The sequence below is a fragment of the Zootoca vivipara genome, chromosome 15, assembly GCF_965207765.1.
Source record: "Zootoca vivipara chromosome 15, rZooViv2.hap1.1, whole genome shotgun sequence".
In the NCBI taxonomy this organism is placed as follows: domain Eukaryota; kingdom Metazoa; phylum Chordata; class Lepidosauria; order Squamata; family Lacertidae; genus Zootoca; species Zootoca vivipara.
Window position 1 is genome coordinate 20,500,879 of NC_142598.1, and position 26,336 is coordinate 20,527,214.

The following is a 26,336-nucleotide window of genomic DNA, read 5'->3' on the forward strand; positions in this document are numbered from 1 at the left end:
ATGTGTGCACTTGCCACACAAATTAGAGTAAATCAATTGAAAGAGTGCCCGCTTATTCTTTATTCCTTAAATTTTGGATTATGGTATAAAAAGAGTTTAATGCTTTGGTTTCTTTTTGTCCATCACCTTTACATTTTCCAGATGTCTGCTTCTTTTTTTCTTTTCAGGTCCCCATTGTTGCATTAACTGCAACAGCAAGCCCTTCTATCAGAGAGGACATCATAAACTGTCTGAACCTTAAGACTCCCCAGGTCACATGTACCAGCTTTGACCGGCCTAATTTATACTTAGAAGTAGTACGGAAAACTGGAAATATCGCCCTGGACATGCAGCAGTTCCTTGTTAAAAAAGACAAGTGAGTGTGTTTTGTCCCTCCTTTGCCTGCAAGTTTTGTGTTCCAAGGTTACCTCTGGAAAGAATCGTTTATAAATATTTATTTAAATCTAAATTATTTTTTAAATAAAGCTCTTCTACTCCAATAACACTTTCCCCCAACTTCTGAAATGTGTTGATAGTCCACAACAGTAGATCAGTATTCCCCCCCCCCAAGTTTATTATTAGATTAATAGAGCCAGTATTCAGGGAGAAAATCTACAAGAAAGATTTGTCACAAGGCTAATGTATATTCTTTGTTCGTTCCTTGGATATCCTAATGATCTATGTCACACACAGTTCCTTTCTTCTTCTTTAAATTCTTAGATTTAGTTATGAGTTTGAAGGCCCCACTATTGTTTACTGCCCATCAAGGAAAACAACTGAACAGGTAGCTGCAGAGCTGACAAAATTAAACATTGTTTGTGGAACATACCATGCTGGCATGGGAGTCGCAGCAAGGCGAGACATCCACCACAGATTCATGAGAGATGAAATTCAGGTATGAAGGAAATGCTGTTTGCTTGTCATAAAATGCTATGTGGTTGTATTTTGTGGGATATACAGGGGGGAGCATCATAGCCGCTAAATATGTCCCAAGGTCCCACCTCCCACTTTCCTTCCAAGCTCAGCAGCCACAATCCAGCATAAGTTAGCTCTGGCTGTGTCCCATTGACATCAATAAAATTTAAACTAGTTGCAACTAAGGTACACTTCCATGTACACTTAACCTGGGAGTAAATCCCATTCAAACAATACCTCTGACTATATGTTCATAGGATTTGGCTGCATGGCTTGTTCTATTGCTTTCAACTGGACTTTCAGGTAGTACCTTTTACTGGGCTGTGCCCAATATAGCTCCATTTTGGCTACTTTGATTTCATTGCCTTTAATGAGTGCTTTGCATTCAGCAAACTGGAGACATAGCCATAGTATACTTTATGTAGCTGGACCCATTAAACTGTTGTAAGCACAGTGAACTTTTCCATGCATCAATATTAAAGTGGAGTTAAAAACTGATATGGTGGTTATTTTTCAGTGTATAGTAGCGACTGTAGCTTTTGGAATGGGCATCAATAAAGCAGACATCCGGACAGTTATTCATTATGGAGCGCCAAAGGAAATGGAATCGTACTATCAGGAAATTGGAAGGGCTGGTCGTGATGGGCTTCCTGCCTCTTGCTATGTATTGTGGACTCCAGCCGACATGAGTTTCAACAGGTAACCAATACTACTGCCCTACCATATAGGCACAGTAGCATGGTAAAAGTGAGCTAGAGTGGGTTTGGGGCTCATGCTTTCCTCTCTCCTCATGTGCTTATAAGGAAGAGTTTGCTTCTGATTTCAGAGAACCACATTTTGACTTGTGAGCCCAGTCTTAAACCATGGTTTGTCTTAACAAGCCAGCTTCATAACCCAGTGTTTGAATGTAACCTTTTTCAAACAAACCATAGTTAAGATCAACCACAGTTTGTTGGGTTTGGGCAACACAAAAAACTACTGTTGATCCAAACAATTTTTTATTGTAAAATCACTTTGGGATGCCTCTGAGAGTGTGAAATGATATATAAATATAACAACAACAACAACAACAACAACAACAAAAAGGTAAAGTTAAAGGACCCCTGACAGTTAAGTCCAGTCGTAGACAATGGGTTGTGGCGCTCATCTCGCTTTACAGGCCGAGGGAGCCGGCGTTTGTCCGCAGACAGTTTTTCTGGGTCATGTAGCCAGCATGACTAAACCGCTTCTGGAAACCAGAGCAGCGCACGGAAACGGCGTATACCTTCCCGCCGGAGCGGTACCTATTTATCTACTTGCAGTTTTTTAGCATGCTTTTGAACTGCTAGGTTGGCAGGAGCTGGGACCAAGCAACGGGAGCTCACCCCATCGCGGGGATTCGAACTGCCGACCTTCTGATCGGCAAGCCCAAGAGGCTCAGTGGTTTAGACCACAGCAGAAGCTTCTGAACTCCTTCTGATCACAGAAGAACATGGAGAATGCAAGAGCCCAAAGCTCACTGCATCTTGTTCTTGTTACACTAAACTGTGGTTTAGTGTGATGTCTGAACATGACCATTGAGGTAGTCGGTGGAATTCAGTGTAGCATAAAGTGGGATATGCAAACAAGGAATGAGGTTTGCTGATTCCCCCCCCCATGCATCCCTCACGTGTCCCCTAAACCTGTCCTGGGATTCCCCCCCCCCCGCAACCCCCAGAGCATATTTAGGGAGTGCATGGGATGAGGAGAGAGAGGGAAGTGCTGTTGGGCAAGTGTGCCTAATCCCTCCCGCACAACACATATGTAGTTGAATCCCACCCAGCGTATGTGAAACACTGTATGCTTGAGATGTGTAATAAAATTGTGATATTGTTGTTTTTAATGTTACTTTGCCCAGTCAGATTGCAGTTTCTGTTTATGGTGTCAGTTTTATATACTGTAGATAGAGTATCTGCATATAACTAGAGAAATCATGACAACATGGCAATATATGGACGATGACAATATGAAATTTCAGTGTGCATTGACCAATTTATATTGCATGAAAAGTATGTGTGTGGGATGTTTGTTCAGATTTTATATTTTCTTGGAAGGTGACAGGGAGATAACGAAGGTTCATGTCTAATTTTCCTCTTCTCTCCCCCACTTTCTTTTTAAGACACCTACTCAACGAGATACGTAATGAAAGATTTCGCCTGTACAAACTGAAGATGATGGCAAAGATTGAGAAATACCTGAACTTGAATAGCTGCAGAAGAAAGTACGTGTTATACTGTATATTTTAGCAAGTAGCAATCAGGAGCTGTCAACACAGCTCAATGAACATATTTCAAAGTTTTGAAAAGTGCCACTTGCATTCTGGTACATTTTTGTATTTGCACCTTGAAGCTCATACTTTGAAAAAAAAAATATGCCTGTCTCAGGATGATTCAGGCAAGATAAATTAGCTCCCGGGTGAACCAATTAATGATGGTGATTTCTGCTCATTGTTTTCTTCAATGAATTTAACATGTAAATTCTTGTTCTTTTATTTAATTCCCAATGTTCCCTTGGGTAGAATCATCTTGTCTCATTTCGAAGACAAACAACTCCGAAAGGCCTCATCAGGCATCATGGGAACAGAAAAATGTTGTGATAATTGCAGATCCAGGTAAATGTTCCTCCCGAAAGATTAAAGGTTTGGAACTGTCTTCCCACAGCTTATATGACAAGTGGCAATAAGTCTCTAATGGCTCTCTCTTAATGAAGTTTTCTTCAAATGTTGTTACTTTTAGGGTAAACGGCGCAAGATACTATCCAGCAATTCCCAATCAAAAGCTGACTTGCAGGATTATGGTTTTAGTTTCAATTTTAAAATCCATCCTTAAAAAGTCAAGTCATAAAAATGAAACGTTCTTCTTTAATTTTGTATCAGAGAAGGACTGTGGGCACTGAGCTCAAGTTGTGAAGGCAAATGTTAAATCTTATATCCTAAATTCATTGACCTAACCAGGGCCTCTTCCATAGTTTCTGGTTGACCAGCTTGCAATGGCAAAGGCCACACCTGGACACAAGTCAGGTGGGCCTGCAGGCCTGGTAATGTGACACAAAGTCAGGCCTATACTGCTGCTTGTCCGTCCGTCCCCGGCCTTCTGCAGCACGGCCTTAGACTAGAGAGACAACTGCAGCCAGGGATCTGAGGAGAAGGAGTTCTGTACTGTAGTCTTGTGCACACCCAAGCATCACTACCTCATACTTCGGACTTGATTTATGGCTGATGTGCAATAAAGGTTGGCCTCCCCTGCCATACTTCATGCCTGCGTTTTAATTACTGTTCTTTCCCCACCCTCCCCAGCCATCCATATTTACAAATAAAATTGTGTAGTGGTGGAGAAGCTACATGGAGAGCTGAACCTCTTTGCTTTGCTTGATTTGCTCGGTCATGTAGCTTGAACAGTAGGAATATTATATATTAAGACATAATGCAAATGCTCTAAGGATTCCCATCATGGCAACAGATTGCCCGACCGTATGATATTCTGTATCATACCTTTTCTCACAAAAGATCCGGTTCTTGCATGCCCCGTTTGGGCAAGCACTTTCCCCGTCCCTAGAAATCTATGGACTCTACCCTCACCCACCCCTGTTCTGCAGCAGAATCTGAAGCTTGCCTGACCGTGTGGTCCAAGGCGAGTTGTGGAGAGGGGATGGAAGTTCCCTTTGGAGCTATGATGACAATGCCTCTGCTCACGTCTCCGTTGCTGTACCTTGTTGATTCACACCTGAGCCACAGACCTAAGCCCTCATGGTATGAGGGATGTGATGCTGATCATTCCTATGAGGCGATCAGCATTATGATGGGTGGGGGCTTACGTTCCAGGAACACAGCTTTACGTACAGAGGTGCTGCATCCATTTCATTGTGTGCCTGTTAGCAGAGACATGGGGGATTGGGGGAAGCGAGGGCAAACCAGCAGTCAGGGATGATGGGAGTTGTAGTCCAGCAACAGCTGGGCCCCCTAGTTTGAGAAACAACGCCTAGAGCAAGGGTGGCTAACTGGTGACTGGCCCCATATTGCTGGACTACAGTTCCCATCATGCCTCACCATTGGCCGTCCTGGATGTGCTTATGGGAGTTGCAGTCCAGTAACATCTGGAGGGCCACAGGTTCCCCACCAGAATTTGCTCTCTGCGTGGCACGCACACACACTTTTTGACCCCTGTTGTCGTTTTATACATATTACACAAGCCTTATTTTTGTTCCTGTACTTTTAGGAACATTCACTGTACTGCTGCGGTCGATACACAAGACAGGTTGCAGGATTTTGGCCGGCAGGCATACCAGTTGATGTCTGCAGTATGTGCCTTAAATGAGAAGTTTGGCATGGGTGTCCCAGTGCTATTTCTCAGAGGATCTGTAAGTGTTACATCTTATGGGGTGGTTTGATAACAGCTGTTTAATCCTCTTGGCCAGGCCATCCCCAAACTTCGGTCCTCCTGATGTTTTGGACTACAGTTCCCATCTTCCCCGACCACTGGCCCTGTTAGCTAGGAATCATGGGAGTTGTAGGCCAAAAAATCTAGAGGGCTGCCATTTGGGAATGCCTGTTCTTGGCTGTCTGTATGTGTAGGGGGGAAGGGGGGGGAGAGGTGTTTTTCCTGTGCCTTTGGTTCTCATTGAAGACTGTCCCAAACTTGAAGAAAATGAAGCTCTATTCTTTTGTACAGAAACTGAGGGGCTATGAATTTGTTTATAAGAGACAATGTGTAGACTTCTAATTGTTTGCTTATTACAGAGGTAGGCAATCTAAGGCCCGTGGGCCCAATCGCCTTCTCAATCCGGCCCACGGACGGTCCGGGAATCAGCGTGTTTTTACATGAGTAGAATGTGTCCTTTTATTTAAAATGCATCTCTGGGTTATTTGTGGGGCCTGCCTGGCATTTTCACATGAGCAGAATGTGTGCTTTTACTTAAAATGCATCTCTGGGTCATTTGTGGGGCATAGGAATTCGTTCATTCCCCCCCCCCCAAAAAAAAGTCCGGCCCACCACATGGTAGGAGGGACTTGCAGTTTCCAGTGCTTAACTGACTCTCCTTCTGCCACCTACTCAATCTGGAAGACCAGACTTTCCCTCTGTAGGCTGCTGTTTTAGTTTTCTGTGGACTGCAGAGAGTTCAGCAGCAAAGCAGAAAATGCCTTATGAGGGGCCCTCAAGATTATATGCAGTTAACATTTGTACACTGAGTTTAGAATGCATCAGAAAATTCCCCATCACTTGCACTAATGCTCTTCTTTTATTGACTTCTTGTGACAGGTGTCTGTGTTCTCTAATTGTTCTTGATTATTTTCAGAGCTTGTTGTGAAAGCTGAATGTTAATTCTAATCAAGTTTTGTTCTGGTTGTACAGCTTAATTCAGCAGCTTTCTGGTAATAATTTTTGGGTTTAAAAGTGTTTACAGTTGGAAGTACCTTTTACCAATTGCGCCTTAAGAATATGCATTGTTTACCTTACACAACATTCACCCATAGTTTATGAAGAGTTGTGTTATCCTCAGTTTTGTTCAGCCTAGTAGACTCTTTTGGTAACAATATGCACAGGTGTGCTCCTAGGCAGGTTTCAGGTGGGTCACAAAGAGATCAGATTTCACCTGTTGTTTGAAATTTGAGTCAGTCTTCCGTGGTGAACAAGTCCTCCTGGGAATCTTCAAATTAAGAAGTTGCCTTGAATGAAATCTTATACTACCCCTGTTAAAACAAAGGAACTTTAAAATATAGTGGCTGATGTTGTTTTGATGCTTGTTAGACTTCAGCAATATTTTTTTCTTGCATTTTAATCTCCAGATTGTTTGTTTATTTAAGGGATCTATGGTTGACCTTTTCAGGGTCTCACAAAGAGGTTAGTTTAAAACATGGTAAAGATTAAAATATGAAATAAGGTCATGGGGAACAGCTTAACAGCTAAAAACCAGATAAAAGTGCACTAAACGCCTAAACAAACACAACAGACTTGAGCCGGTACTTAAAAAGAATCATTGTTGCTATCTCCTAACCAAGGCTGAAAATAAGAGTCTCAGACCCTGTGTTAAACGGCACTGAGCACCAATGTCAATGCAACAACACTGTATTCCTATAATTATGTGTGCAGTGTGGGTGAGATTTCATGCTCCAGAAGTGAGGGGGTGTGGGGAAGCATGTCTAATCCCATGCCAATTTTGCATTTGTACCAGCCTCCCAAACACCATGAGATAATCTCCAGCAAAAGTGCTTTACTGAAAAGTGTGACTTAGGTTTTTCAGAAGAAACCTATACACTTGTATTTGTTGAACATTCATCCTCATTCATTTGCACAAAGGGAGGCTATGCAGCACCCGCTGCTTATTGATCATTGATTCTGATATGCTTACAGGGAGGTTATACAACAAGGTGTTGAGCAATTGTTATCCTGCACTTTCCAGTGCGTTTTCTTATTCTTTTAGTTTCCTTACTGCAAAAAGTTGATTTTTCAAAAGTTACTCTGTTCAACAAGAACATTAAATCCACTTAAATTGCACAATCTGAATTTGTTGGCATGCGATCAAACCTCACCCGCAAGATAGCAACAGTCTGGAAGTGGACATAGTAATCCTATAGTGAATCACCTGTTTTTCAATTTAAAAAATGATATGTGTGGATGGAAATAAGCTTGCAGTCACATACTGTCTGATAAGGTGTTGCTATGTGTTTTTCCCACCCCAATACAATCCCAGTAGAATGGTTTCCTTTTGCACACTGCAGCCATGCCGAAAAGAGCTGACTTTACATAAGTAGAGCTGGGCAATATATCAATATATTGTACAAAACCCGTTTGGAGTCCATAACGTGATGTTGGTTTCATAATTTTTAACCTGGCAATATATTGCAAATCAAGGCGTGTGCATGCACACGTTGTGCAAAAATCACAATGCAGAAGAAACTGTGAAGCAAGCCAACGCTTCTCTCATTTCCTGCAGCCCTTGTTAACTCTGGTGGCTCAGTTTTCTTCTGCCTCCTGCGGGGCAGCAAATCACAAGAACAGGTGCCGGCAAAAGTCACGATACAGGAAAAACCATGAAGCCATCCAATGCTCCATCCTTATTTCAGACATTGTGATATATTGGTATATCGCTATGTTTAGCTGGTGACACACCTCAGTGTTGAAAACCAAATATCGCCCAGCCATTTATGTGAGCTTCTCCTACTTGAGAGTGATGTGAAGGTACTTCTGAAGTAGTGGTCCTCTGCAGGAATGGGAAGTTCAGGGAACATCTGAAACGGTTTTTCAGATTTTAGTTATCTTTCTGACTTCTTCCTTTTTTAATTTCAGCATTCTCAACGCCTCCCAGAACGATACCGAAGCCATCCTCTCTTCGGAAGTGGGAAGGACTGGCCAGAGAACTCGTGGAAGGCATTAGGCCGGCAACTGATCTTAGAGGGCTTTCTTAAAGAGGTTTCTGGCCACAGCAAATTTTCAACCACGTGCATGCTGACGCAGACAGTAAGTTTGCAACTAAAGAAGGTGCTCTATTAATGGCTTGTTTTGGCAGCGCCATATTGAGCCGTAATTTGTTTCGTCTGTCTCAGGGTAAAGACTGGGTCTGTAAAGCAAGAAAGGAGTCAGGACAGAAGCTTCTGCTTCAGCCTGATGAGGAACTGCGTTTAAGGAAGTCTCCTTTAAGGTAACCATGGCCTGTCTAAGTACTGAAGTTAACAATGCTTATTTGTGTAAGCGCTTTCAGGCTGCCAGACATTAGGTCTGGATCGTTTTGAAAGCTCACCTGTTGAAATGGAACATTGTTTTGTTTTGGGTTTTTTCATTAAAAAAATTGAAAAATGCAAAGTTCTCTCTCAAAGGTAGATCTTAACCCTTGTCTCACACAGAAAGGGATGGACCCTCCCAGCTTTCACCTGATGGAACTCTATTGTCGGACAAACGCTATTGCGGCCTTGTGTAGCCTCATGGCCCTAAACTAGCGGGTGCCAGCATAACTCTCATGGGTACACACTAGGGTGATGACTTTTTCATTTTTTCCCCTCAAAAATTATTTCCTGTAGCACAAATGGATGAACATTTGCCTATTAATGACTAAAATGAGGTATATTCCATTGAAATATTAAAAAAGGTTACGCACAAACCGTTTTTAATTTTTTTGTACGCCATTTTACCATTTCATAAAATTGTATTAACAATTATATATATATATTTTGTATCAAATTTGGACACAACACCACGTTCCACAATGGGGAGTGTTCTTAGCAACATAGTGTATACAAATGTCACACCTGCGCAAGGTAAAAGCCCCTTTTTGGGACCTCAAAACTCAGCCAGCAGACCCTGCCGGGCATGCTGGGAAAAGAACCTAGAGGAGAGGTAGCAAAACATCGTCCTCTAGCGGCGTCTATACTGTCACTGCAGCTAAAAAAAGCTTCCTTGTGTGTTTGATGACCCTTTATAATGTTCTATATATGTGACTCTAAAGCTTGGGTTCAATTTTATATCTGCTTACAGTGACTTCAAAAATGGTCAAAAAACTGATAAATAATTTTTTATAAATCATTTTGTGCGTGAGGTTTTTTAAAAAAATCAAATCTCTTTGAAAGTAAGAATTTATCTAATCTTTAATGAAAGCTCATCAAATTATGATACAGGGAAATGAGGTTGTAAAAAGTCATCACCCTAGTATACACATACGGTATCCGCAGAGGCCTTTATTGGCAGCCACAGAATTTCTGCACACACACCCCTCTAAAGTTGAGCTTGAATGAAGTTTTCTGTTGCATCTGGGTTATGTTGTGTGTTGTACCCATGACAGTTTCTCCGGTTTTCCAATGCCACCACAATTTAAGGTTGCCATCTCCCACCTTAAACCTTTCTGTGGCGATTGTTCAAATTGAGTCCTTATTTGGTATGACATAATAAGGGTATGTGTCATTGTTTGTTTGTTTTGTTTAGGTTTGTATGGCAGGGGAAAGGTATTGCAATTGTCTTTTGGAATGTAAGGATTAACCTTACTATTAGAGCAAAGCGGTGAAGAAAAAATATGGCAGGTTGGTGGCAGACAGGGAAAATTGGTTAGGTTTCACGGGATATGGTGATATACTACAGGAGTGCCTCAGTTTTTAGAGAGTTGAACTCCACTGCCTTAGAGATTGGCTTGAAAGTAAATAGAAGCTGCACTTTGAAATCTTGAACGTTTGTGACTTTGCATTCTGCAAAAGTAATTTTTGAAGACTTGGCTCCTTTGGCCTGCCTGCTAGCTGCTCATCTTGCTGTTGGAATGGTTTTTGCTATCAGTAAGGCTGAGATCATTTCCCTTCTGTTTCCAGCTGTCAGCCGACCTCTTCAAACACCAGACATTCCTCCTGTAGAACGTTACCTCAGTTGACAACAGAAAAGCAGGTCTGTATGGTAGAAAACAGCACTTTTTCATCTGTTATTGCCTTCTAATCAAAGACCGTGATCTCGCCAGGCTATCTGTCAGGCATGGCCAAACTGTTGCCTTCCAGTTGTTACTGGAATGCAACTCCCATCATTCCTGATTATTGACTATCTTGGCCAGGCATCCCCAAACTGCGGCCCTCCAGATGTTTTGGCCTACAACTCCCATGATCCCTAGCTAACAGGACCAGTGGTCAGGGATCATGGGAATTGTAGTCCAAAACATCTGGAGGGCTGAAGTTTGGGGGTGCCTGATCTTGGCTGTGGCTAATGAGAGCAGGAGTCTAACAACATCTGGAGAACCACAAGTTCAGCACACCTGCTATTTTTGATAGGTTAGCAGGATCAAGCCTAGCTGCCCAGTTCCTGGGCACATATTTCCTTGCTCTGGAGTTGCTGTACATGTGATGATTACACAGAGATGGATGTAAGCTTGGCTAAAAGTGAGCTTGCATACCACTCTTAATCTTTCCTGCTGATGTGGAGCCCCATGAAATGTTGGGCATATTCTATGGTGACTTCTCAAGTTAGTGCAGCAGCTCTTACAGGCATCTCATGCAAAATGAGGACATACCCTTTACCACACCCCAGAATATTCTACGAAGCATGGTTCTCTGGCAGACAAAGCACAGCTTAGGTAAGTATATGGTTTCGCTTAGCATGTTGTCTGAACCTGGGTGTGTGGTTTAACTTTTTCAGATGAGCCATGAGCTGCCACCAAGGTTTGTCCTTTGGTTTTTCAGCTTGTGGTTTGTGTGAGAGAGAAATGGGTTCGAATGACATGCTAAGCTGCTGTGGCCTGTCTGAATGTTTGCACCAAATCATGGTTTGCCTTAGCAATATGCACAAATGAGATCTGTGTCTGCATTGCTTCTCTCATGAAAGGTGTTTCAAAAGGAATTTGGAAACGAAGCCTTAGAATTCTATATTGTTTTAAAGATTTCTTGGATACAGCAAAATTAAAAGATTCATTGATTGAAAGAATAATGTTTATTCCATTCGTCCATAGACTATAACATAATAAAACAAAATACCAAGACTTTAATAAAAGTGCAGTAATTACAACTGAAATCAATACATAAGCTATATACATAATAGACCTTAGGCAGGTGATGTCAAGTACTAAGACTACTTTTTAACCCAGGAAAATCTTCTCGAAAGTCAGGGGTCGTCTTATACGCCGGCTTGTATTTCTTATACGGCGAGCATATCCCAAACTCTATATTTTAACTGGAAAAGTTGGGGGTTGTCTTATATGCCCAGTCGTCTTATACACCGGAATATAGGGTAATCAAGTCAGGATACATTTTATACTCTCCTGTCTTCAAATCTCCATGAAATTACTGGAGTGGAATCTAAAATGTTTTTCTGAAACAAGATGCATTACGTTAACACATTATCAAATTACTGATATTATTTTGAGTGTTTTACTATAAATATTTATTCAAAGCAAATTTTTGCATTTGTATTCATTTTCTGCTTTGGGGCTTTTGTATTCCTGAAGATGTCTTTGCATGAAAAGTTTTCGTATCGAGAAGCAAGTAAAGTCTCTAGAGAAAGTACATCCTCAGTTAAAAGGTAATACTTCCAAAGGGTATCTACCTTCTACCCACCCACTTCCTGTATCTTTTCAGATCTCCTTTTTCCATCTAGTCTTTTTATGGTCTCTTTAGCAAATGTTGGTTGGGACAATACAGTTAAAAAAGTGCCTTTCTTTTTTGCTTCAATTAGTAATGTCAACCATTTCGAGAGTTTTTGGTTCTTTAACCATCCGCCCTTTAAATGATTAATTGATGACTAAATTACCACATTAGCCAAAGCACACTACAGATGCATTGGCGAAAGATTGAAGGGGGTGTAAGACAACATGCAGTTGAATAAGCAAAAACCCACTGGTTGTTAGATGGAAAATTAATATTTTTCTAGTTCCTATTACAGCAGCCTAACAGAACCAACTTGGCCTAAAAACTCATCAACATGCAGATCTGCAGTCATCATCACTGATTAAATAACTAAAACTTGATAAAACCTTCAGTTCTAATGAAAATACAGCCTTTTGTGCAATAGTTGTTTTAATCTAAGTGTGGGCACGCTTTATCTTTTTTGTGTGTGTGTTTGTGTGTGTGACCTACAATATCCACCAACTGCAGCCAGGTGCAAAATATGGGTAAAGAGGCCAATTGCATACTGTACCAGATGAACTGGGATGATCTGCATATACAAGATATGGTCTTTTAACCATATCGGAGTTACTGCGGAACAGGGATTCGAACAGACTTTTTGGGGGGTGGGGGCCGGGGAGCCTTTTGGTTGTTACTATTGTTAAATGATTGGGAATCAGAAACATGCAATCCACTGCAATTCATCCGGCGACTTGCCTTTTGCTCGCGCTTGCATGTAGTCTGCTGGGGAAATGGACAGCTGCATAACCATGAAAGACATAGATAGGCATGCAGGCCTGAACTGACACCAAAGTCAGGCTTATGAACATTCCTGCTCCTGTCCATATGCTCCACAAACACCCTCTACCTTTGCTGCTAGTGGCAGCTGTGCTGGAGCTTAGTCATCCATGGATGGCACAGTACAGTGGGTTCTGGATTCACTCATTGGTAAAGCTTTCCAAGGAAGGCTGGGCAAGATCAACACCACGCTATATCACCAGCTAAACATTGCAACAGATTGATACATCACGATGTGTGAAATAAGGATGGAGCTGTGCAGAGGCATTGGCTGGCTTCATGGTTTTTCCTGCATCATGGTTTTTCACAGCGCCTGCGCTTGTGATTCTCTTCCCCCTGCATCAGGCAGGGGGGGAGCTGAGCTGGGAGAGTTTAACAGGGGCTGCAGGAATCGAGAGAAGCATTGGCTGGCTTCAGGGTTTCCCCCACATTGTGATTTTTGCATAATACACACACACACACACACACACACACACACACACACACCCTGATTCACAGTATATTGCCACGTCAGAAGTTATGAAACGGATATCATCGTATGGACTTCAAACCAGTTTGGGACAATATACAGGTGAAACTCGGAAAATTAGAATATCGTTGAAAAGTGCATTTATTTCAGTAATGCAACTTAAAAGGTGAAACCAATATATGAGATAGATGCGTGACATGCAAAGCAAGATATGTCAATCCTTTATTTGTTGTAATTGTAATTATTTGTCATTAGGTGGGTCAATTATAAATGGAATGTAATTAATGAAATGTAATAGCGATGTTTATTTTTGTATGATTGTAATTATTTGTTTTATTACTATGGAATTTCCAAAAGAAAGCATTTGCAAAAAGTAAAAGAAAAATAAGTTGCATTACTGAAATAAATGCACTTTTCAACGATATTCTAATTTTCCGAGTTTCACCTGTATCAATATATCGCCTATCTCCCAGGATATTGCTCTGATATTTCAAGGAAAAGGTGCAGGGCTTTTTGTGCCAGTTGCTGGATATACAGGCTGAATTGAAGTTAGAACACTTGTTTCCTTTCTTTTGATAGTCCCACAGCGCAGTTGCCACTGCCTCTGACCCCTTCAGAATCTGCTGCATCTCTAAGAGAGAAGGAATTGCAGGTGAGCACGTCAACTGAAGTGATTCCTTATTTGACGTTATGTTTACTGGGGCTGTCGCCTGATTAAAGAAATCTTAGTGGATTAGTTTTATGAGTTGCAGATAATGATGAAGTTTCCTGGAGTGAAGAATGTCCTCTCCTCTGATGTGCATCTTTCTTCAGCATTATATACATTTTGATGCTGGGTCGAGATGCAGCTTTTTGCACAAGCATTTGGGGGTGGAGAATGAGACCAGAATGCCCTTCCCCACTGTTGCCTTTTCTATTAATGTTTATGTATTACACTGCTAACTTGTACTGAGATATATATACTGGTAACCCAAAGTAATGGTGAAGGGCATTCTATAAATGTCAGTAAATAAATACATCTCAGTATGTTTTGCATATGAGAAAAATTATCAGAAGAACGTGCAATTTCTTCATATTTAGATCAGGCGCAGACCTGTTATGGTACATGCCATCATCAAAGAGACATTTGCTCGTGTGTGAGAAAAAAGGCTCAGTGTTCAATTTTAGATGCTGTCTTGTACCTGTGGATTTTTGAAGTATTTGTATTAAGATACTGAAACATTAAAAAAGAAAGAAAGTAAGAAAAACATCCTGTTAGCAGTTAGGCAAAATGTTGTTAATCAACAATTACTTCAATATCTATCAGTAATCTTTAAATTTATGTCTGCTTCCATGTAAACATGTCTATCAAACGTACTGTCACAAAACTTGTGACAGCAGATTCTTTAAGATTCGAGCGATTTTGAGAAAGACAAAATGGCACGATTTTACCCAAATTATAACCTTTTATTTATGAACAGATGACAATTAATGAGGACTCATTCACTCCTCTCATTCATACCTACTAGATGAGTGGACCCACTAAAATAATTGATCAGGTTCTTTTAAGAGTCTTTGGGCAGCTCCTTCTGCAGCAGGACAGCAACGCAACTGTGCCAGGGACTTTCCAGCCTTTATATGGTTTCAGGTTAAATCCCCGCATTGTTTTGTATTGCAGGGGGTTGGACTAGATGACAGCTGTCGTCATGCTGATTCTCCAAATAGTTATGAATAGTTATTTGTCCCAACATGTCTTTTGAGAACAGTGGCTGCGGTCTGCTGGGCCAGGCGCGCACATAAAAAAACCCCACAGCCTCGCTCTTCCTCTGGGTCAACCCAGAGGTGACTTGTCTCAGCATGTCCTTTGCATGTCCTGTAACTCATCCATGTACCTGGCACATCCTGCTTGTCCGTCCTATTTTGTACATTCTATTAGCTAGTTCAACAGTCCATCTTTCCTGTTTTCTTCAGAATCAAACAATCCCTATCTTCCTCATTATTTTTATCTTCAGAGTCACATACTGTTTGGATTTACTGTACTCACTCAGGACATACACATCCCCATTCATACTCTGAGACCCTCATAGGCCTCACAGTACGGCCTTCACATGGAATTTTTAAAGTTGTCTTTTGCCTTTCATAGACAATGCTATATGGCAAGCTAGTGGCAGCCCGTCAGAAACTGGCGAATGAGAAGGACATTCCTCCAGCCGTACTAGCAACAAATAAAGTGCTGGTTGATATGACCGTGATAAGGTAAGCCTTGATTTTGGTTTGAATGAAAAGATAAACCTTCTCTGATGACTTAATAATTTATGCCAGCAAGACGAGTCTTTTCCAGGATGATATGATGGGCTGTCATTGCCCAATTTACAGTAGTCAGAGCTGAAGCGCTACAAAAACCAGCAAAATCTATTTGGCCAGAGACCATAATAGGATAGGACACCGGGAGCAGGGAATGTGTGCACAAACCACACCAGCCACACTTAAGATCACCTTATGTAATATATGCAAATAAAGTAGTTACACATTCAGTTGAGAGTTGTAAAGTGTTCCAGAGTCATCAAATGATGAACATGCATGTGCAAATCACAGAATATTGTTCATGAATTAGAAATGGCACTGGTCTAGAAGATTTCGTTATCTGTTTTAAAACCTGTCACCTGCTTATACATTCTTACTCTCTTGAGGAAAACTATCTTCAGAAATTTTTCAGGGTCTCTTACACAGGCTAAATACGCTTTTGTTACCAGCGATGGTAGTAGCTTGTAGGGTTTTATTTGTTAAAATCCGGTCTTACCTGCATGCACCGTATGTATCGAAACTCATGGCATTAAATTACAGAATGTCTCCAATATTTCCTTCAGGCCTACAACTGTGGAAAACATTAAGAGAGTTGATGGCGTTTCTGAAGCGAAATCTACCATGCTGGCTCCTCTCCTGATCACAGTCAAGGAGTTCTGCCAGGCAAATGATTTACAGGTCAGATGTAATTGAATTAATGTACTGTATCTTGTTTCCCTCCCCTGCATTTATTTCCTTAGGGATCAAAAGGGCTCACAATGTACTAAAAAAAGTTTAAGCAAGAGCAGTAATAAATTAAGACCACCGTTACTCTCCCAACCAAAGGCAGATTGAAATAAAAATTGCCTTAGGGCCTATCTGAAAGGTGACGAAGGAAGCCCTTTGTGAAGTACATTACAGCAGTATCCCATCATCTCATGTTTTGGTGTTGGGCCTTCTTCCCAGACTTACCCAATGGGAAGTCACACCCTGTTTTTGCAGTTGAGACTTCCTGTGTATGAAATTGGTCACACAGGGGTCAGGCTTGTTCTGCAACCTGTGACAGGATCTTCAGGCTAAGGGATGACAAATACCACCACCACCCCGGTCTCTATTCCTGTTGGCTGTTCCAGCTGATGTGAGTAGGGAACCTGTCTGTGAAGTTTTAGCATGGCTTTGAGTCCAAGGAGCTCCCTTGCTTTTGTCTCTGACATGACTTTAGTTGACCAGGCATGCAAACATGGAATGGGGCCATGTACCTCCCTCTCCCCACGGTGAGGCTTGAATTTACAACTTCAGAAACCAACACCTGTGCCATGTGCAATGGGCTGCTGGAGGTTGCACCTGTGAGATTACCATTGTACTGCCTCTCCTTGCCTTTTCCAGGTTCTCGTTTTCCTGCCTGGCAAAAGACTGTTTTCTCCCCAAAGTGGCTCTCGAACCCTTGTGTCCTCTATACAGGCCTGCACACAAGGGATCTCCTACTTGGGTTTATACTCCTTTTTCTTACTTCTGTAAGTGTTATGCAGTGAAAATGGTGCTTCAGAGCAGTGTGTGTGTGTGTGTGTGTGTGTGTGTGTGTGTGTGTGTGTGTGGTATCAGGAGATCCAACCGTCCTAGTACCTGGGGGTGGTATTCAACGCTAGTCCTACTCTTAGAATAGACACATAATGGACATAACTAACTTGTTAGTTGTTGTTGTTGCTGGCATCTGTCTGTCTTGGGAGACAATGGAGGAATGTGGCCTTGGGGGTGAAGTCAAAATGTTGGAGAGTTACAGCGCCTGCTGTGGCTGTAGAGACTGATATGGGAGAGACATGTGTTGTTGCAGCTGGGGCAGATGAAGGTGTTGTGTTGCTGCAGATGCACCATGGCTTTTCTTCGCTTTGCGCTCATTCCAGCAGTCATTCCTCCTCTGGCCACTGCTGTGGATACACAGCACTGTCTCCAGGTGCTGTGGTCATCTGCAAGGGATTCCTACACGGCAGGGGGAATAACTAAGTTACATTTATGACATTAAGTATGACTTAATTGGATCCTTCCTATCTGCACCAAAGTAACCTGTGCAGTGGGTGGAGCTGTGGTGGTGCAGTGGCTGAGGTTGTTTGCACTTCCTATTGAGTGAGGAGCTATTGCAAGGAATTCTCCCCATTGTAATGAATGGATTTGCGCCTTCCACAGCTGGCTGACATTGGGCTCTCATCACCACACAATCAAGTGATTGGTGGGAGTTGGTGCTGCTGCTGTGGACTTTGGGGGCCTGAGAGTCATCATGGCATTAGTCTCTGCTTTTCAACATAGTGTATTTTCTCCCTTTTGTCCTGTCCCAGATGAGTATGGAATGTAGAACAAGTTTATGCAGGAATTGCAGAGGCAAATAGGTAGCCACCAGCATTGCAGGATTATAGAACTGCTTGGCTCAAGGAGTCTCGAAAGTGACACTAAAAGTACCTTTTTCATTATTATTATTTTTAAAAATGTGAATATAGCCAATGCAGAGTGCAACGTGAAAGATAGCTTCATAAAATTCTTTGAATCCTAGTCACTGTTTTGGGTAATCTGTAAAACCTCAAGGTTTTAGGATTTTTTTAAATAATAAAAGCTTGCTTGTTGTTGTTGTATAGATGGATGTCTTCAAGATTTCTGGATCCAGAGATCAGCCAGAAATAGATCTTCAGAAGGATGGTGGATGCAGCACTCTAACAGAATCAGAGCGCATAACTTACACATTGTTTGAAGAAAAGAGCATGTCATTGGTAAGCTCTTGAACCTCTAGCTGTGTTTCATAGCTGCTTTACTTTAGAGGATTATGATCTACTGTATTTCGGTTAATTTTGTGAAATCGAAAGGTGTAAGACCGGCTGCCGGTGATGCATAGTGCAAGCCACAAGTGAGCCCTGTGGCTTGACGATAACAACACTTATTTGGAACAGAGTGGCAGAATGTTAGGATTCAATAAGGTTTTAATTCTAAGCACTGTTTATCTGGATGTATATAAGGCATCTATATGCATGCCCTTAAACTGGAACTGTTTTCTCGATGGGGTGCCAGTTGTGTGTGAGAAACCCATGCAATCTGCCCCACCAGCATGGTTGCGATAAGTGCATATGTACTACAGCTACGTAGGATCTAGATACAGTATAGGGAACTGGCTCCCACACATGGAGGGAGGGGCTGTTCCACCAAAGTCAGTGGAACATAACTTTTTTTAAAAAAACAGGCTTATAATAGGATAGTCCTAGAATCGCCACATTTTTAATGTGGGCAAAATATCTGTGCCTTCATCACTTCCTAACAGGCAGAAATTAACTAGTGAAGCACTTCTGGACACTAAAACTCCATATGAGGAAAAGCTTCACCAATTAATACTTTACTCTTATGCAGAAGTTAAAGAAAGGCACAAGAGCCATAACAAACCCTAGGATGTTTGTTTGGCCATTTAATGTTTGGCAAGCGTTGTTCAATGGTTGTAGCAGAAACAATAAAGTAGACTTAAAGAAGGCTAACATATTTATTGTGGCATAAGCTTTTCTGGTTTGCGGCCCACTAATGCAGCCTACAAAGTGGAGCGTGGCCTACGACAGCTCGTTTTATTTATTTCAACAATTTCTATGCTACCTAACTAAAATTGCCTCTAAGGGGTGTCAAAATAGATTTGGTGGTATGATACTCTTGTTGTGTTTACTGTTCACTGCTGTTTCTTAAATGGGTTTGAAACCTATATTCTGTTAAAGCCACACCAAATGTTTATCTGCTTTGTTTTTGAAAGGGAGGGAAGCAATTGTTCCCCTAGTCCTACTAAATAATGTTATATTCTCCACTCTCTTTTTCTCATATTTTTACTGCTCTCTTGTTGTTTTTCTTCTCTACTGGTATTTTGCTGAGAACAATCTTACACATGCAATCCCAGCCAATTGGCAATCCTGCCACGAAGGTGGTGACATAATGCCGTGTGGCCATTCAGATTTGGTTATGGGGCAACATTGCTGAGCATAAGTTAGAACATATCTTCTAGGATCAGCACTGTTCTCATTTTAAAAGGGGAGAGCATATTTTCTTCTTTTCAGAGCAACCTCCCTTGCCCCCCCCCAAAAAAGTGCAGCTAAAGGGGATGCATTTTTCACCACTGCCGAAAATTGTCATTGAACATGACCTTCTCCCCTTCCCCCAACTTAGTCCTATACCTTATTTTGTTACACTTATTTGTCACACAGTGCTGCTGTGCAATGATGCTGGGGGCTTGCTGCCTGCTCAACTCCCTCCTCCCAGGAGTATTCCTTGTTAGATAGCCAACCAATTTAAAATGCCCAAGGACTAATTAACAAGGAGCAATAATACAATTAGTACTAGGTAATTTGATGCCTTGTATCAAATAACCATTGATTACAGGGTGCACCCTGGTGTCTCCTGTCTGGGAGAAAGTCAGCAAACATAACATACAGCCGTCCTCTTTATGGGAAGAAAATAATTGTCAAAGTGGAGATAGTTGGTGCATAAGGGGCTGCTTTTTATGTTCAGTACTGAAAAGGTTTTTTTTAACCTGAATCTAAATATATTCAATAGTGCTATTACTAGTGTATAGTTTATTTCGCTTATAGCCCAAACAGTTTTTCAACAGGCATCTACCCTCGAGCAGTGATGGCCAAACTTGGCCCTCCAGCTGTTTTAGGACTACAACTCCCATCATCCCTAGCTAACAGGGCCTGTGGTCAGGGATGGTGGGAACTGTAGTCCCAAAACAGCTGGCGGGCCAAGTTTGGCCATCACTGCTCTAGAATCACACAATTAAGTTCAACATTCAGCCTTTTGTTTTAACATTCCAGCATTATTAGGTGCAAGCAACTTGTGATCTGCAACCATCACTGGTAGCTCAGCAAACCTGGGGGTTTTCACATCCTGCCCGAGTCTATAAAAACACAAGCACAAAACCTATCTGTATGGAGAGCCCTGGGTGTGGTGTGTTTGGCTTGGTGGGTCATTGGCCTGATATATTCAGTAGTGGTTAAAATCGCCATTGCATTTTATAGCCCCCAAGAGTCTCATACACTTTCTCTGTTGCCAGATATTATTAACAGGCTATTTAGTGTGCTAAGATGGCAGCCCTGTGTCAAGTTGTCTTCCCTTTCCTACCCCCAAGCAAAGTATAGTGAAGCAAACCAGAAATTGCCAAAGAACTATTTCTATTGCTAAAGAACTACTTCTCTTTCTGAGGAAATGTATTTTCAGCTATAAAGTTTTGATGGGCCAGGCTTAAAGTAGCTCTTCTGATTGCTGTCTTTCTTGTTTCCGCAGAGGAGTATAAGTGACCGACGGTCTTTGCCTCTTACTGTGGTTGGCACACATTTATCCCAAGCCTTGAAAGCTGGCTACCCAGTCAATTTACAACGTGCCGGTCTCACTCCTGAGATACAACAGAAGATCATGAAAGTCATTCAGAACCCTCCCATCAACTCAGGTGAAAAGTTCAGCCAAGCGCTGCAGCCTCTAATAAATGATATTCTTGAGATGCGGACAAAATATGAGAGCTTCAGTACCTTTGAAAATGGCTTGTTCCTGAGCAAAGATAAACCTAGTTGTGATATGAATAGGGCACCTCATAACAAAACTGCCAGTGTTTTATCAAAACACTTAGAGTTTAAATTGGAAAAAAGAAAATGGTCCCATTTGCACAATTTTGCAAATTCAGAGAGAAGATGGAGAGAAGATAATAGCTTTTGCTTTCATTGGTATTTCTGAGATGAATTTGTCAATGCTTATTAAGATAACCTACATTTATTAGGTTCTGGCTTTACAGAATTGGGGTTGACATGTGCAAAAATGATTGGAAATCCCCATTATTCTATATTGTTTTATCCAAAGTTCAACTTTCCCTAAACCTTAAAAAAAAGTAAGTAATTTTCCTGCTCTGTATATAGAGGTTTTTTTTGGTTGTAGCCAACTAAATTTTACCATTGACATTGGTGGACCGAAGTTAGTCACGTCCATTAATTTTCATGGGAGGAATGGGACTCGATAGTTGGAACCCACTGATGGGATACATTCATTGCTTCCCATCCAACAGATCTTTTCTGAGTATGACAGGCTTTGGATGCAAACCTAAATCTGATTTTGTGGAAATTTGAGCAGTTCTTCACGAGTGTTTTTTTCTTTTCTTACCAAATAATAATTATTGCATTAATATTTTTCCCCTTTCCAAGATGTAACACAAATGAAAGCCATTAGAACACTAGTCCCTGCAGATATTGAACTGTATCTTATAAGAATGACCATTGCACTGCTGGAGAAAGGGTACAGAAGTCGGCAGCTGGAACAGCAGGACGAATCAGAAAAGCAAGGACCAGCTGGAGAGCCTGCAAGTCTACAGATGACGACAGTATCCTCACAGAAGGGTGGGGAGAAAATTCTGTGGATTGAAAAAAAGGTTTGTAAACAAAGTTATACAAAGAATGAAAAAAAGACACTGTCCAACTAATGATGCAAGAAAGAAACAAAAAGTGGTTTTGGGTCAGTAGCTTTCTGATTTATTTCCATTGTCCCATTGGACCCAGTCGCACTTGCAGTTGTTTCATTGCCTAGCGATGGACAACTGTGTTAATTTCCCTTCTCTCTGTTTCCCCTTATTCCTGCAGCAATTTGGGATGCTGCATCGCCTGGCGGGATGTTGCCCCCGGCTGTGGGGCATCTCCTGATGCTTTGTAGCCTGGCAGGAAGTCGCCCCGGGCATTTCCCAATGCTGCATTGACCAGTACGGCCTTGCGGGTGAATGTCACAGTGGGAGGAGGCCTGGTTGGCCGCTCTCGATGCGACAGTCATGCACGCGATGCCTCCGTTGTCACAAACACTGCATGGGTTTCGTCAGGCTACCGCCCCCCCCCCCAATGTCAAGCACAACTCTCTGCCTGTGTCAGTCACAGTGGCCTTTGCAGGGCACAGTAAGCCAAACCATGGCTTACCAAGACCTCGCCCCCCCAAAAAAACTTGTAGTTAGTAGGGAGAGAGTTTAAGCACAAGCCTGGGTTTGGACAACATGCTTAGCCAAACTTAAAACCATGTGCAGCTTTGAAAGCCAAACCAGCTCCCTTGAAGCTCCCTTAGTTATTGGATAATATGCTCACAGCAGTCAGTCCCTGAAGGAGCGTCTCCACCCCCATTGTTCTGCCCGGACACTGAGGTCCAGTGCCGAGGGCCTTCCGGCGGTTCCCTTCACTGCGAGAAGCCAAGTTACAGGGAACCAGGCAAAGGGCCTTCTCGGTAGTGGCACCCGCCTTATGGAACGCCCTCCCACCAGATGTCAAAAGAGAAAAACAGCTACCAGACTTTTAGAAGACATCTGAAGGCAGCCCGGTTTAGGGAAGCTTTTGGATGTTTAATAGATTATTGTATTTTAATATTCCTTTGGAAGCTGCCCAGAGTGGCTGGGGAAACCCAGCCAGCTGGGTGGGGTATAAATAAATATTATTATTATTATTATTATTTTATTATTATTATTATTATTTATCTGGCTCTTGCATGTTGGAGGAAAAGTAGTTTCTGGACACTTCACAGGCAGTCCCATGTACATGCATTGCAAGAGTCTGGATGTAACTAGAAGATGAGGACTTGTATCCAGGTCCAGGGGTGTAGCATGGGGGGGCATTAAGGGGGCTGTGGCGCTGGGTGCAGTTTTGGAAGGGGCACAAACTAGGTGCCTCCATGCAGGTTACCCTAGTATGGTTCGATCCAGTGCTCCTCTACCCGCCGAGGGCTGTATTGGCCGGCCAGGCTGCCCCTTGCACAGGTGGGCAGTCAGCGCAACCCCACATTGCTCTGGCGGGGATGGGGTCACTGGTGGCATTGGCTGGGCTGGGCCCACACACACACACCAGGGACACATACAGCACCTCCATCCAGTGCAAACATGCCCATCCGGTGCACGTGTGCCCCGTCCCCGGCATGCGCCCTGGGGCGTCGGCAACTGTCGCTATGTCACTGGGTAGGTCATCTCACTCCAAGACAGGGCATAGAGGCCCCCTGAGCTGAAGCTAGTACAGGCATAGGCAAACTCAGCCCTCCAGATGTTTTGGGACTACAACTCCCATCATCCCTAGCTAACAGTGGTCAGGGATGATGGGAATTGTAGTCTCAAAACATCTGGAGGGCCAAGTTTGCCTATGCCTGAGCATTGTGAGCTACTGATGCCATCAAGCTGTGTGGTGGCCCTGCCACTACCAGGTCTTTAAAGGGGAGCACCGCCTGCTCTGGAAGGACATCCTTGGATTGCCAAACTTGTTCACCAGCAGCTCTGGTGGTTCACTTTGTTAGCTCTCACCCGAGCCCATCACTGACTTCCAAGTACTTCTTCAGGGTATCCACTGCTTCACAAGAGTCTGAAGTAAAGAGAGAGAGAGGACTAATTGCCACCTGAGCTCTTTGAAAGGAAAATGTAATAATACTGTTTTCTTTTAGAAGCATGGCTCCACAGCTGCACCTAGTGGGAGTAAGGGTGAACTCCAGTTACTCCAGCTTCCTTCTCATGGCCAGTAAAATTCTAACTTTGCTGGTATAGCAGTTATGCTTGATTAGTATTAATAACTGTGTAGTGCTAACTACACAGGAAAAATCACTCTGATCTTAGTGATTATTACATATGTTATATATTCATATTGCAAATAAAAATCTTTAGTAGCCCCCAGATAACCTCCTGAACTGTTCTGCTTGGATGTTGAAGGGAAGCCCATTCCAATGACTTACATGTGGGGAAGGAGGCAGAGTTTTCAACCTGGCTAGTGCCCCCTTATCACCAAGATTTTTTTTTAAAAAAGGTTTCCAGCTTCATTATCCACTCCATGAAACTAAGTACCTGCTGGTCTTATAAAAATAAAGGGTCGTGGGAAAATCCAATTTCTAAGCTGCTGGCTCTTTATAGCTTGAAAATTAGCATGGAAATCAGGGTGAAGACGAAAGGAGGGTACAAAAACGGGCTGCAGAATATAAGGGGCTGGTGGCTTCATAATTTAGTGCACTGATTTTACCATCAACCTCCTTGTCCCCCCATCATAGAATCATCTGATTCTATGATGGGGGGACAAGGAAGTTGATGGTAAAATCAGTGCAAAGCAGAGCTGCCAAATGGGATAGAGAAGCAGCTTCGGAAACAAGGTTGGAAAGGTGAAAATAGGGTTGAGACGGTGAATGCATTGCATTGAGGAACCAATTTGGGTCAAAATTATGATGCAAAGGGACTGGAATGATCAGTTTTAAGGATTTCCTCTTCCTTTTGATGCGACTCTATTTTGCACTTTTTAATCTAGTACATTTCAACCACAGTTATGCCATACCAATGTATTGATACACTTCTTGGTTTTCTTCAAGGAACTTCCAGTAAAGTCAACTGTACAAAAACCTGATTCTGGGCCCAGTGAAAATATTAAGCAAGATACCTCACATACAGATTCTTCATTTTGGGTAATCACCTCTGACATAATTTTGAATGGGATAGAATTCCAGGAAACCTAAGTATCCATAAAAAAAACCCCTATGTAATAAAATCCTATTATTCTTTATGTGTCTGTTAACTGTTTTGGAATCCAACTGGGGTACAGCACACACACACACCCCGCCCTAGGTTGATGTAATTTTATTTCTGTATTTTCTTTTCTCTCTCTTTTGGTTTCCCCTTTGATTCTTGTGTTCCATTGTTGAATATATTTCCTTGTGTAGAACAGCTTTCCCACAGAATTTGGTTGTCGGCTTTCTTTTCGGCAACTAATTGTTTTAACATAGTTGAAGAAAGCATTGCAGTGTACATGGTGCTCATTGTTTAATGATAAGGTGAAGCACATGTGATGCAGGCTTTTGTTCCTTAAAAGCAATATCCAATATTTCAGTAAACAATGAATGTTTGGTCATTCAAATTGCCAAATGAACAGTAGGAAGTGTTACGTGCACAACATTATACTGTGACTGATTTTCATGTTAAATCATTTTCTATTTTGCAGTGTTTTCGTTCAGTAGACAGTGGAATGTTTGTCATGGTTTCTTTTTCTTTCAAAGGCACAAAGCAATAATGAAGAGCAAATTCTTGGCGCTAAACAGAATGTCCAGAGCTATCAGAGCTCTATCAAATTGGCCTCATGGAATCAGACTTCACTCAGTGCTGAGGAAGAAGATCTCTTTACCGATTCCCAGTCACAGGTAATGTGAGCAATATATCATATTTACATTTGTAACTACTGTGGTAAGAATTTCCTTCTGCACCACACCTTTAAATAAATTACAGAACCAAGAGAGTAACAGCAATCCCAGTGTCCTGTAGAGACCTGGTTTATTAAAACCACACAAGGAATTGCTTGTCATCTCTCCTCCTTCCCTGTGTAGCCCCTGTAGCTTGGCATCTTGTCCCCCACCCTGTTGAATGGATTTGTGGGTATGGCATACAGCAATCTAGGAAGGCAGTCTTTCCCAAATTCTCCCTTAGCCAAATTCCTGGCTTTCCCCTGCCCTCAAGAGCTCAGAATTCAAAGTTTCACCATTCCCTCTCGCACAAGGGTGGAAGTGAGGAACCCAAACAAATGCAAATTCCAAACCATGGCTGAAATCATCATCATCTTTATTAATTAAATTGGTATATCACCCTTCACCCAAAGATCCCAGGGCAGTTCACAACAGAAAAATACAAAATGTCAATACAGAATAAATAATAAAACAAAAACAAACCAATGACCCCTCTCCCACAAACACATTTAAAAAGCCATAGAATGTTAAACAGCCGAACACCTGGTTGAAGGGAAACGTTTTCGCCTGGTGCTTTCGCCTAAATATATGTAATGAAGGCGCCAGGCAAGCCTCCCTGGGGAGAGC

The 26,336-nt window shown here is 42.1% G+C and overlaps 1 protein-coding gene across 2 annotated transcripts in view; it reads left to right on the top strand.

Annotated features, from left to right (window-relative positions):
* The window catches only part of WRN (WRN RecQ like helicase), a 52,294-nt gene that overhangs the window by 24,243 nt on the left and 1,715 nt on the right, over positions 1–26,336 (top strand). For both annotated transcript variants that reach the window (XM_035141053.3, XM_088659055.1), the window contains exons 18-35: positions 168–355; positions 700–874; positions 1,412–1,593; positions 3,032–3,133; positions 3,431–3,523; positions 5,127–5,268; positions 8,196–8,366; positions 8,453–8,547; positions 10,196–10,268; positions 11,812–11,885; positions 13,815–13,887; positions 15,358–15,470; positions 16,082–16,196; positions 18,122–18,253; positions 20,790–20,952; positions 21,695–21,918; positions 24,849–24,941; positions 25,530–25,670. In XM_035141053.3, the coding sequence (XP_034996944.3) occupies positions 168–355; positions 700–874; positions 1,412–1,593; positions 3,032–3,133; positions 3,431–3,523; positions 5,127–5,268; positions 8,196–8,366; positions 8,453–8,547; positions 10,196–10,268; positions 11,812–11,885; positions 13,815–13,887; positions 15,358–15,470; positions 16,082–16,196; positions 18,122–18,253; positions 20,790–20,952; positions 21,695–21,918; positions 24,849–24,941; positions 25,530–25,670 (2,349 nt within the window). The remainder of the gene's footprint in view (positions 1–167; positions 356–699; positions 875–1,411; positions 1,594–3,031; positions 3,134–3,430; positions 3,524–5,126; positions 5,269–8,195; positions 8,367–8,452; positions 8,548–10,195; positions 10,269–11,811; positions 11,886–13,814; positions 13,888–15,357; positions 15,471–16,081; positions 16,197–18,121; positions 18,254–20,789; positions 20,953–21,694; positions 21,919–24,848; positions 24,942–25,529; positions 25,671–26,336) is intronic.